Here is a 12,294-nt window from a genome sequence, read left to right as displayed (position 1 = left end):
TGGTTTTATGTCGGTATCTGTATGATATCCATTTCCCTGTCACTTTATTGTAGCAGCTCTTTTGAAGTTTCATTTATGTATAATAAAATTCATCAGTTTTCAGTGCACAGTTTGATGGGTGTGGACAAGATAGCTCCAGCATAGTCATGATCTCCATCCCTTCATATGTCCCCACTGGTTCTCCGTAGCTGGTTCCTTCTTTGTACCTTTAGCCCCAGGAGCCACTGATCTCCTTTGTGGGGTGGTTGTGTGTTTTTGTGTGTGGTTGTGTTTACTCGGCGTAATCAGAATTCACCCAGTAGATCATTCCTCTAATTGCTGAATAGGGTTCTGTTGTGGAGATGTAACATAATTTGTTCATTTGTCTGTCAGATCTTAGACATTGAATTGTTTCCAGAGTTTAGTGTGTGTTTTTTTTTGGGTTTCTTTTTTTTGGGGGGGGGTACTGGGAGTCCAACTTAGGACCTTGTGCTTGCAAGGCAGGTGTGAGCTAAATCCCCAGCCCTTTCAGAGTTTAGTTTTGTAAGCATCAGAAAGCAAATTTTTGTGTGGCTATGCCCTATTCTTTTCCAAAGAGGTCCATTTTATGTTCTTATCAGCAATGTATGAGGGTTCCAGTTTCTTTTCATGTCATCAGCAACACTTGTTTTTATGAGTCTTTTTAATTTTTGCTACTCTAGTGAATTTATGACACAAATTATGGTTTTAATTTGTATTTTTTTTAATGATTTAAGGGTGTTGAATGTATCTTCATGTTTTCAAATAATGAGACTTTAAATCTTTTGCACATTTTTTCAGTGGATTGTTTGTCTTTTTCTTATTGTGTTATAAGAGTTTGACCTAGTGTAGAAATAAATAATTCATCAGGTATGTTTTGTACATATTTTCTACTAGTTTGTGCCATGTAATGCATTGCACTTAGAGAAAAAGAACATTTCAGCTGGGCATGGTGGCACACACCTGTAATCCCAGCACTTGGGAGGCTGAGGCAGGAGGATCACTGTGAGTTCAAGACCAGCCTGGACTACATAGTGAGTTCCAGGTCAGTCTTAACTACATAGTGAGACCCTGTCTCAAAAAAAAGAACATTTCAAATACTTTTAGGTGTTCACATATATTTAGAATTTAGACATTCTTATGTCACTGTTTTGTTATGATAGTCATAAGTATAGAGTTGATTTAATATACATTAAAATGCTCTGTTTTGACAAAATGAGCAGTGTAGAATTTCTTCCTTTCTTTTTTTTGGTACTGGGGAACAGTGTATACTTTCTATTAATTGGCTTGCATGCAGATGATGATAAAAATGATAGCAAAGACTTATCAGCACCCACTGTGTGCGAGGAGCTGGTTTTGTACGCAGGAACTGATGGAATCCATGGAACACCAGGCCTGTGGTCTTCCCCAATTCAAAGATGAGGAAACCGAGGCAGGAAGACAGCTAAAAGCACTATTTGGTTTTCTGTTTAGCTCCTGTCCCTCCACCCATCCTCAGTGCCTTCTGGTTAACAGCAGTGATTTGAAATCACCTCTTGAAACCCACGGCAAATGAAGCCACACACGATGCTGTGTGTTTCTGGGAGGTGACGAGGACCCAGCACCCCGGAGTCTGAGTGTTTAGTTGCAGGGCAGGCATGCTGCGACGGAGGCACTAAGTAAACATGGACATTGTTTGGAGGAGGGGAATCACATTAAAATAACCAAGCCCTGCTGGACGTGGTGGTGCATGCCTGTAATCCCAGCACTCAGGAGGCTGAGGCAGGAGGATCGCTGTGAGTTCAAGACCAGTCTGGGCTACATAGTTCCAGGTCAGTCTCTCAACTACATAGTGAGACCCTGTCTCAAGAAACCAAACCAAACCAAACAAAACAAAACAAAAACAAGCACCTAAAATAATGTCTAACACTTAAAGTCTTGTCAGGTCAGGTGGTGACTCCCAAGGATGCTTGACAGTGGATAATAGGTTTAAGAGTAGAGAAAGAGGAAAGACGAAAGAAAAGTTTTCTTCTTTTTCTCAGGAATCTCCATGTTAAAGCTATGAAAAGGAGCAGCTCAGCTAATGGAGTGTAAATTGTTTAAAAGTGGGAGCAGAGCCGGGCATCATGGCACCCGCCTGTCAGCCCAGTACTTAGAGGCCAAGGCAGGAGGATCGCCGTGAGTTCGAGGCCAGCTGGGACTACATAGTGAGTGCGAGGCCAGCCTGAAGTACACGGCAAGACCCTGTCTCAAAAAACTAAAAACAAGGAAGGGGGCTCAGTTATCCGTAATAAGGGAGGGGGTCTGGACCTTCACCCCGTGTGAGTCACGGGACCTGGGGCCTATTCATGCCTGAAGAATCCGTTGAGTCATTTCATACATGTAAAGCACTTGGCCTCATGCCTGGCGTAGAGTGACCACCGAATAAACACTCGCTAGTTTTAGTACCCTTTGAATGCAGAGGAGAGAGCGAGCCAGTTCACAGAGCGAGCATGGAAACTGCACTTCACGGTGGACGGCCGAGTGCATCACCAGGTCAGTCCCGGAGGCTGTTTGCTGAGCAGACCCTTGGCTGAAGGGTTCAGTGCTCTGGTCCTCTTCGCGTCCCTGCCTGTGTCACCTGGGCGAGTGAGTGGGCAGCGGAGGAAGGCGTGGGCAGAGAGAGCTGGGGCCTGCGCGCGGCATAGGACACTGCGTGCCCAGCACCTAGGCTAAGCCCATCGCCACTGTGTCACCTTGAGAGGCAGGGCGGCTCTGTGGTGCTCCTGGCTGACAGGACTTCCTGGGGATATGAACGCATGTTAATTTGTGCCATCTGCTATGAACAGACTAGAGGAATATTGTTATTTTCTCAGATACAGCTTTTTCTCTTTCTCTTTCTGCCATGACTAATTGATGATATACTTACTTGGTAAAAAGCTTCAACATATTCACCCTCCAGTTTTTTATTCATTCTTTTTTGTTTTGTTTTGTTGAGACAGGGTTTTGCTATGTAGTTCAGCCTGGCCTCAAACTTACTATGTAACCCAGGCTGGCCTTGAATTCATGGTGATCCCCCTGCCTCAGCCTCCTGAGTGCTGGGATGACAGATGTGCGCTAGCACTCCGGCTTCTATTCAAGGCTTAGGGTGGCCAAGGTGACAGGAAAGCCTGGGCGTGCTCTGCTCCCTGGGCCTCAAGGGGACCCTGCCAGCAGGACTCCGATGAGCCCATCATGTCGTCCTGTTGGGCTGGGTGACGGATCTGCAGCCTGCGTCCAGGGAGCAGGGATCTCACAGCCTCTCCGTTGTGTGTTGCAGCCTTGGTGCTCTTCCTCCTCTCAAAAACGGGCAAGATGTTGGCGGGCTGCTCGCTGCTGCTGCTCCTCCTCGGACAGACGCTGGTGCTCCCAGCTGTGGCCAGACAGCGGCCTCAAACCAGGACCCCGGCCCGGGGCAGACACTGGCGGACGCAGATGTCCCTGCTGGGTGAGTCGCCTGGAGCTGGGCCTGTGGTCTGGGCTGGGGAGTGCGGCTCTCACTGAGGGTATGGTTGGCGGAACAAAGTTTTCAAAATAAAATTACTTTGTGTACAGGGAGTCCGGATGTAGCCCTGGCTGACCTTGACCTCGTGGTCCTACTGCCTCAGCCTTCCAAGTGCTGGGATTGCGGGCATGTGCCACCCCACTGGGCATGCAGTATAAAATTAAACCCTTTCCATTTTAAAGCTCTCGGTTTCACGAAGACTCGTGACCTTTGGCTGGGTTGTTGGATTGATGAGGACAGCGGTGTTCTGAGCAGTCTGCCACCTGCGGAGAAGCAGGCACGGGGAGGGTCCCAGGGAGCTGACTCTGGACTGCAGGGGTGGTGGTCCTGGCCTCCAGGCTCCCACCTATTTTCTCTGTGGAGCAGGAGTGGGGGCTGATGCTGTGGGAACGGGTGACCCTGTCTCTGCAGAGGGTGTGCCCGCCCGCATGGGGATGTTTCTGAGGAAGGAAGGGTGACCCCAAGCTGTGTGTCTGCTCCTGCTGATGCTTTGCAAACCAGCAGCCTCAACATCCAAAATTCGGGTTAGGCACTGAAGAAGTCCAAGGAGCTCTATTTCGTTTTCATTTTTCTTTTATTATAGGGCATTAAACCCAGGACCTTTGCACTAAGCCACAGTACCAACATACCCACCCCTGCCCTTTAAATTTTGAGATAGGATCTTGCTAAGTTGCTAAGTAGCTCAGGTGGATCTTCAGCATGGGGTCCTCCTGCCTCAGCCTCCAAGAGTACTGGGATTCTTCTTTCCTGCTGCTGATTATATGATGACACTCCCTCCCTCCAGTCTTCCTGTCTTCAGGCCTCTGAGAAACCTTCCCTAGCGAGGTAAACATTAGACTCCTGCTTATAGAAAAGGGGACAGTGGGTGTTTATTTCACTTTAAAAGCAAATTCCAAGATGATAACCATATAAACATGGATTCCTAGCTTACCAGCAGTGGTTGCGGTTGTGCACTTGTGTTTCTGATGGGTGCGGTCCCCATGGGCGCCCCCATACTTGGCTGCCTGCCTGCAGCGCCTTCTCTGGTGCGGAGTTCTCACCCCGGTGCCAGCCTCTGCAGGGGAAGCTCAGGAGATGGGGCAGGGAAGCCCGTGGGCCACAGGCATCCGTCCCCACAGTACACAGCCTCCGTTTCTCTTTGTGGCACTGGGGTCTGAACCCAGAGCCCTTTCCTTATTTTTTATTTTGAGACAGGGTCTCGCTAAACTGCTGAGTTGCCCAATCTGGACTTGAACTTGTGATCCTCCTGCCTCAGCTTCCTGAGTGCTTGCATTACAGGCACACACCACCACAGCCGACTTTTTCTTGGCTTGTTTCCTGTGCTGAGAACATCGCTGAGCCCCAGGTCCCTGTCTGTGGCAGGTGGTTTTGGCTGTATTGGTGGCATTCCTGGGCACAGGATATTTTGCAAGGTCCCTCACTTCTTCCTGTATCTCAGAAACTTTAATCAAGTAGAATAGCAGCATTGTTTCCCAGGTTAATATTTTTGGTTTCAATTTTCTGAAAAAAATTTTTGAGACAAAGTCTCACTTTGTAGTCCAGGCTGGCCTTGAACTCACAATGATCCTCATGCCTCAGCCTCCAAAGTGCTGGGCATTAGTGTTGTGTGCCACTACTCCTGGCTTGATTTTTAAAATGTTTGTATTTTGTGTGTAAATTCAAAGCAGATCTCTATAACAACTCAAGCCAGCTACAGTGGTAAAGCAGGCAGCTCTCCTGCTGCCGAGAGCTGACCATGAATGTGGCAGGACCTTGTGTGCTGGCAGAGGCACCTGTGACTCAGGGCTCTGCTCTTCTGGCCTCGTGCACTCAGCACAGGTGGTAGAGGCACCCAAGCCCTCTGATCTCAGGACCCTTCCTGGTCCACCCGAAATCATTGAGGGGCTTGGGGATGTGTCTCAGGGGAGGGCACTTGCTTAGTGTGTGTACAGCTCTGGGCTCAAACCACAAGAAGCAAATAAAAATATTTTAGGATCCCAAGAGACTTCCATTTGTGTGTGTTAGATCTATCAAGATTTATGGGATCAGAAATTAAAATGGAAGCCAGGTTTGGTGGCGCATGCCTCTAATTCCAGTTCTCAGGAGGCTGAGGCAGGAGGATCACTGTGAGTTTGAGGCCATCCTGGGGTACATAGTGAGTTTAAGGCCAGCCTGAACTACATATGGAGGCCCTGTCTCAAAATAACAACAACGAAAAAGAAGTTTAAATGGAAAACTTTAAAAATATTTGTTAAATTACTTAAAAATAATAAATCTAGAACATATTATGAACTATTTGCATAAAATTACATATTCTTTTTCTTTTTTTTTGGTACTGGGGATTGAACTCCGGACTTTGTGCTTGTGAGGCAGGCAACGGAACCATTGATCTAAATTCCCAGCCCAAAACTACATATTCTAAACAACAAAGAATTAGTGGAGAGTGGCTCCTTCCTACATTTTTGCAGATCTTCATGTCTGGCTTGCTGTAGGTACCTGGAGTCTCGTTTCTTGTTCGCTCACTCTGTTACAAATGCGGCTTCGGCTGGGCTGAGTGGGAAGTGTGCACAGCTCGGAGCAGCCGCTCCTGTAGCCCTGGCGTTTACCGAAGGAGTCTGCCGGAACTGGTGGAGTTGTGCCTAAAACCACAGAGAGAGACACTTTCCATGCTCATGAGAGACGGGGAGTTAAACCTTAAACACAGTGTCAGGAGTCAGTTCTGGTTCTGATCACATGGGTCCTCGCAAAGGGCTTTGAGACCCCTCAGGGCCCTGAGCCATCCTGTGACAGTTGCTGGGGGAGGGAGCCATTGCTCCCGGAAGTCAAGGCTTCGGGAACAGAGACTGCTGGTGGCAGAGGGGCAGGGGTGGCGATGGGGTGGGGACCAGCCTGGAAGAGCAGGAGCTAGTCACTGTGGACCCGAGGCCCGAGAAGCGTTTGAGCCTCGAATTGCAGGTGCAGGATCCAGGCCTCGTCCACATCTTAGTGGGTATCGAACATCTGAGCGGAAGTTGCACACAGATGGCTGATTCCACCCTCATTTGGATGATTTTATTTTTGTTTGTTTTTTTGAGATATAATCTTGCTGTGGAGGCTTGGCCTTGAACTTACTGTGTGACCCAGCCTAACCTCAAACCTGTGGCGATCCACCTGCCTCAGCCTCCTGAGTGCTGGGATCCCAGGCACGCAGCACTGCCCTGGTCTTGGAAAATTCTAGCTTTAATTTGACTTCTCAGTGAGAGACCTAGGCTAGCTGTGTTCTTGTTCAGGACTCCATCATCCCTCTGTTGAAGGAGAAGGTTGAAGATCGTCCCTCAGCTCTCCCTTAGGATGTGATGTCACCAAGTCCCCTCCTCCTTGGTGGCTCTTTCTTGTGGATGCTGGGCATGCCTCTTCGCTTTCCAGGGAGGAGAGCTGAGGCAGCACCAGGTCCTGAAGGCCAAGGAAGGAGAGGTGAAGACGCAGCGGTGGAGTGGGCGGCAGGACCAGGCAGCAGAGCTGATTTGCAAACCTCGCTGCCCACTGGAAGCCCCTGGAAGGCTTGTCGGGCACAGGGCACAGACCACGGGGCCCTGGGCCTGGGAGTCTGATTCACCGGGTCTGGCTTCAGGCTGGAGAAGCTGCATTTCTAGCCAGGGGAGGTGGTGCGTGCCTGTGATCCTAACACTCAGTCGGGAGGCTGAGGCAGGAAGATGGCGAGTTCGAGGCTAGCCTAGGCTCCATAGCAAAACGGTCTCAAAACAAAACAAAAAAAGAAGCTGCGTTTCTGGAGACCTTTGGAGAGCAGCTGCAGAAGAGAAATACACACGTGGGGTGGGAATGAGGAGGAGAGATACAAGGGGAGGTGCTGCGGGGCAGGGTTGGGTGACCACTCCGGTGAGCGGCGCCTGTAGGGGAGCTTGCAGCTGGAGAATGAACCAACTGCGCCTGTGTCCACCCTTCCACGCTTTGAAAACCTGCTGTGCGCATTTTCCTCCTTGGGGAGGTGGTAAAGGTGGATCCATCCTCTCGCGGCGCCAGCCGGTTCCCAGTGCACAGCTGCAGCCTCCAGATCATCAGAGCTGATTGCAGAAACGAAGCTCGGTGCACAGAGCTTATCAAATCATTTCGTCTTATTTTTATTTATATCTTTGAGATAGGGTCTCACTGTACAGTCCGGGCTGGCCTCAAACTCACCGGGGCCCTTCTGCCTCAGACTCCTGGGTGCTGGGATCACAGGCTCCTGTCACCATGCCCAGCATCAAATTGTTCAGACATAGCAAAGACTTTTGAAGTCAGATCTTCTTTCCTCAGTGCCCAGCCACGGCAGCCTCGCAGTTGGAAATGTGGACCCAGTGGGGGACCGGCAAGGCCCAGCCTGGCTCCACCTGCTGCTTCCTATAAAATGCATTTTCCACACCCATGCTCAGCTAATGTATAAAACAACCTCTTGTTATTGTTCATTTGAAAATAAACTGTGAAATAAAATTCCTTGATCCTATCTTATGACTCATGGGAGAATTCCCCCAAAAGCACAAGTTCTGACTTCTAAAATACCAAGACATTAAAAGCTTTCATAGCCCATGGATATAGACTTTGAGGTTTCTTATTCTATGGATTCCTTTTTTTTTTTTTTTGAGGCGAAGTCTTACTAAGTAGTTCAGGCTGTCCTTGCACTCACTGTAGAGCCCAGGCTGGCCTAGAACTCATAGTGATCCTCCTGCCTCAGCCTCCTGAGTGCTGGGTTGACAGGTGCCACCACGCCCGGCCCTTTACAGATATTGTCTGTCCCTGCTTGCCCCCCTTCTCTTCTCTTTTAAACTCCTCAGTCCCCATCTGCTATCTCTTCCTCTCACCCCTCTCCCTCCCTCGGTTTCCTCCTCAGCTCGGAGACCCATCCCCTGCTGGCCCGCAGGTTGGCACCCACATTGTGTGTGCCCCAGGCGGGGGGGCTTCCCTCTGGGGGTGACAGCACCATTCCTGTGTCTTACTCGATGGCTGCTGCTCTTGGGGACCAGGCCTTACACCTGCCGGAGCCAAGCCTGTTCCTGGTGTCCCCATGGATGACATGGTGGTAACAATGGCCCTGATGCTACCTTTCAAATCTCTGCCCCATCTGCATGGTGTTAGGCAGCTATGCCTCATTCTGTGAGGCGCCAGATCGAATGATAAAACTATCAATGTCTGCCTTGAAAAAGAAGACAAAGGGTTTCTGAAAGCATTTGTTTATTCATTTATTTGTGGTACTGGTGATTGAACACAGGGCCTTTGCTCTGAGCTACATCCTCAGCCCCTTTCTCTCTTTAATTTTGAGCCAGGATCTGGTTAAGCTGCTCAGTTGTTCAGGCTGGGCTCAAACTCTTGATCCTCCTGCCTCAGCCTCCCAGAGTGCTGGGATTAAAGGCGTGCGCCACCCCCCTGGCTGGAATGGAAGTGTGCAGACTTGTGATTAAGACTTAGAGTGGGCAGGCAGGACTAAATGCCTGCACTTTCAAGGTAACAGATTTTTCTTCCCTGTGAAACCTCATAGCTAGCGGGTCAGCCCACAACAAAAGATATGAATGGCCTCTCCTGCCTTGGGGATATTGAACACCTTGCAGGGAGTGCTTTGTTAGTTCTGATCTGCAACCTGCACATTCCAGGGTTCTGGAGAGAGGCCTGCAGAATTGGGAAATGAACTGGAAGAAGCACTTTCTCTCCTGTTTAAAGAAGAAGAGAAGCTAAATATTTGCATTCCAAGAAAAATCTACTTTGGAAGCATTTGTGATAACTTCTGTTTTTGACCTGAGGGCTGAATCCAGGGCCTTTGCACATCCCATGGCCCTTTTTTATTTTGAGAAAGGGTCTCGCTAAGTGGCTACGTTGTCCAGGCTGGGTTGGAACGTTGGGATGACAGGAGTGCCCGCCATGCTTGGATTAGTGTCTTCTTTATAGGGAGTGTTACAGTGGTTTAAGTTGTGACTTAGTTTGCTCTGGCTGCTTTAACGATGTGCCACAGATGGGGCAACTTAGCCAGCAGGAATGTATTGTCCCGTAATTCTGGAAGCCAGACGTCTTGACTCAAGGTTGACCCATGTCTTCTGAGACCTGCATTTGTCTCCCGTGGGGCTCCACACGGTCTCTCCCCTGGTGCCTTTCTGTGTCCATTGCCTCCTCTGGTGACACAAGTTGCATGGACAGCCGCCTGAGTGACTCAGTTCACATGTTATCCCCTAGAGACACTGTCTCCAAATAGGTTCATGTTCTGCTGTACTGGGGTAGATTTCAGTTTAGGGATTTGGGGACGTGGGAGACACAGCTCCTCACAAGTCGTTTTGTTTCCCACATTCGCGGTTTGGGGAGGATAGATGTCATGTGACACACCCCCATGCCCACCCGGCTTTCTTTTCTGATCCACCTGTGCTCCTGTTTCCCTTTCCTGCCTCAGTGTTACTGATAGACACCGGGGAGGCACCTTCAAAGCCTGCGTACTAATTTACTGCCACATATTTGAATCATTAAAACAGTACAAGCTGGGCATGGAGATGCACACCTATAATGCCAGCACTCAGGAGGCTGAGGCAGGAGGGTTGCTGTGAGTTCGAGGCTAGGGTGGACTGTATAGCCAGACCCTGACTCAGAAAGACAAGAAAGAAGGGAGTGGAGTCTGTCCAGCTAGTGCAGGGGGCCCCACAGTCAACAGCCCAGGGCTGTGGACATGGGAGCAGAGTGTGAAGCCAGTCTGAGAGGATTTCTGAAATAGAGATTTTTTTTTACTTGCTCTAAAAAGCCCCTTTTGAGCAGATGGAGAGAAGATTGTATTTGGTGCTACAGGGGACGGAGGGGCTGGGAGGCAGGAGGAGGAGCTCTCTTAGATCATAGCCAGCCCAGGAGCAGGAACGTCAGCCTGCTGGAAGTAAGATGACCGGAGCCTGTGCTGCTGTCCTGTGCAACTGTCCCAGCCTCGCAGGGAATGCACTCCACTCTCCTCTTCCAATTAATTTGGATTTGTTTCCAAAGTAAGGAGGAATATGAAAGGATTTTTTTTTTATACCGAAGTGGCTTAAGTCTAATAATATTTCTTTTGTTTCATAGTTTACTTATTTTTTTTTAGTCATTCAACAAATATGTATTGAGCACATATAGGGAACAAGGCATTGTTGTGGGTACTAAGGATGCTGCAGGGCTGTGCCAGGGTAACATCTGGTTCAACAGCTGTCATGAGGAAGAGGCTTTTGGGAATAGTGTGCAAGGGACCCATAGGGGAAGCCCTTAAAAGGCTATTAAACTCCCTCATGAAATCATCTGGTATTGGGGGCCATGTGGGGGAGGATGCATTTGATAACTAATCTAATGTTTTAAAAACTGTTAAGTCTATTCAATTTTTCTATTTTTTAGTTTATTCTGGTGATTGGTATTTCCCTTAAAAATTGGCCCATTTTTCTACATTCTCAAATCAGTTTGCAAGCACTCTGGGATGCTGAGGCAGGAAGATTATAATTTTGAGCCCAGCTTGAGTAATTTAGTAATTTGGGGAGACCCTATCTCAATTCTTTGTTTTTGCTTTTGTTTTTTTGAAACAGGGTCTTGCTTTGTAGTTCAGACTGGCCTTGAGCTCACTATGTAGCCCAGGCTGGCCTTGAACTTTCTGTGATCCTCCTGCCTCAGCCTCTTGAATGCTAGATGACAGGCGTGCACCACCATGCCCAGTTTGTCTTAGATATAAAAAGTAAAAAGCACTGAGAACATAGCTGAGTGTGAAGACCCTGGGTTCAATCTCCAGTGCAGGAAAAAAAAAATTAGCCAACTCTGAGTTATGTTTTAATAGATGACATGATAGCCTTTCCCAAAATTTCTAGTGTTTTGTTCTGAGATCCTAAGAGTCTGCAGAGATTCTGAAGAAACACTGAGAGCCGGGGAACGTGTGTGTTTGGGTTTCCCTGATGATGCCTGGCATTTATCACAGAGCTTTACAGTTGTACACAGTGCCTGCTGCTTACCCTTGCTCCCTGCTACTTGTGTGCCCACAACCCGGGCCTGTCAGAGGTGCCAGCCAGAAGCCCTGTGGGAGACCCACAGTGTGGCCCTCGTGCCTGTGAAGGAGTCATCGCCCTTTCTGCCCCCGCAGAGCCAGGGAACAAAGCCCAGGCAGCCTGGGGCCGCATGGCCCTGTATCTGGGCGTGGCTACCGTGCCAGACTGGGGGCCAGGCCAGATCGTGTTCTGCAGGGAGCTGTCGAGAAATGTGGAGAATGTTTAAATTTAACAAAATTATTACAGTAAGACACACATTGCCATAGCAGCCCTCAACATCCTCCTCCTCCCTTCAGACTCATTCCATCATTCTTTTTTTTTAATCACAGGATTGAGAATTTAACCCAGGGCCTTTGCACTGAGCTACATCCTTAGCCCTTTTTAAAAAAATTTTTTTGGGCCAAGGATGTAGCTCATTGGCACTGTGCCCGCCTCGCCCATGCAAGGTCCTGAGTGTGATTCCTGGAACCAAAAGAAAAAATAATAATAATTTAAAAAAATAAGACAGGGTCTTGGTGAGTCGCTAAACTGCCCATCCCAGCTCAAACTTGACCCTCCTGCCTTAGCTTCCCAGTGCTGAGACTGCAGGTGTGCACTGCCAGGCCTGGTGACCACTGTGCTTGCCAATTTCTGAAGCAGCTCTGCAGTCCTCTTTTCGTGAGTCTCTTTAGTTATGCTGTTGTGGCTGCCTCCGTGTGTCCTGAACTGATTCAAAATGTTTACCTTTCGTAGTCATTTTGCCTTAGGAGAGGAGCCAGAAGTCACATGGGGAGGAGGATGGATGAGGACTCACCATCATGTTTTTCTTTGACAGAAACTGTCATG

General features: G+C 48.8%; 1 protein-coding gene across 3 annotated transcripts in view; it reads left to right on the top strand.

Moving 5' to 3' along the window:
- The first annotated feature begins 2,452 nt into the window (after positions 1 to 2,452).
- The window catches only part of Matn2 (matrilin 2), a 114,217-nt gene continuing 104,375 nt past the window's right edge, over positions 2,453 to 12,294 (top strand). For all 3 annotated transcript variants that reach the window (XM_033760006.1, XM_010619576.3, XM_010619575.3), the window contains exons 1-2: positions 2,453 to 2,511; positions 3,275 to 3,442. In XM_033760006.1, coding sequence (XP_033615897.1) covers positions 2,469 to 2,511; positions 3,275 to 3,442 — 211 coding nt within the window. In that variant the 5' untranslated portion in view covers positions 2,453 to 2,468. The remainder of the gene's footprint in view (positions 2,512 to 3,274; positions 3,443 to 12,294) is intronic.

This window comes from Fukomys damarensis, unplaced genomic scaffold, assembly GCF_012274545.1.
Source record: "Fukomys damarensis isolate Sample0158 unplaced genomic scaffold, DMR_v1.0_HiC HiC_scaffold_5, whole genome shotgun sequence".
Classification (NCBI taxonomy): domain Eukaryota; kingdom Metazoa; phylum Chordata; class Mammalia; order Rodentia; family Bathyergidae; genus Fukomys; species Fukomys damarensis.
The sequence above is the reverse complement of the archived record's forward strand: the minus strand, read 5'-3'. Positions and strand labels throughout refer to the sequence as shown.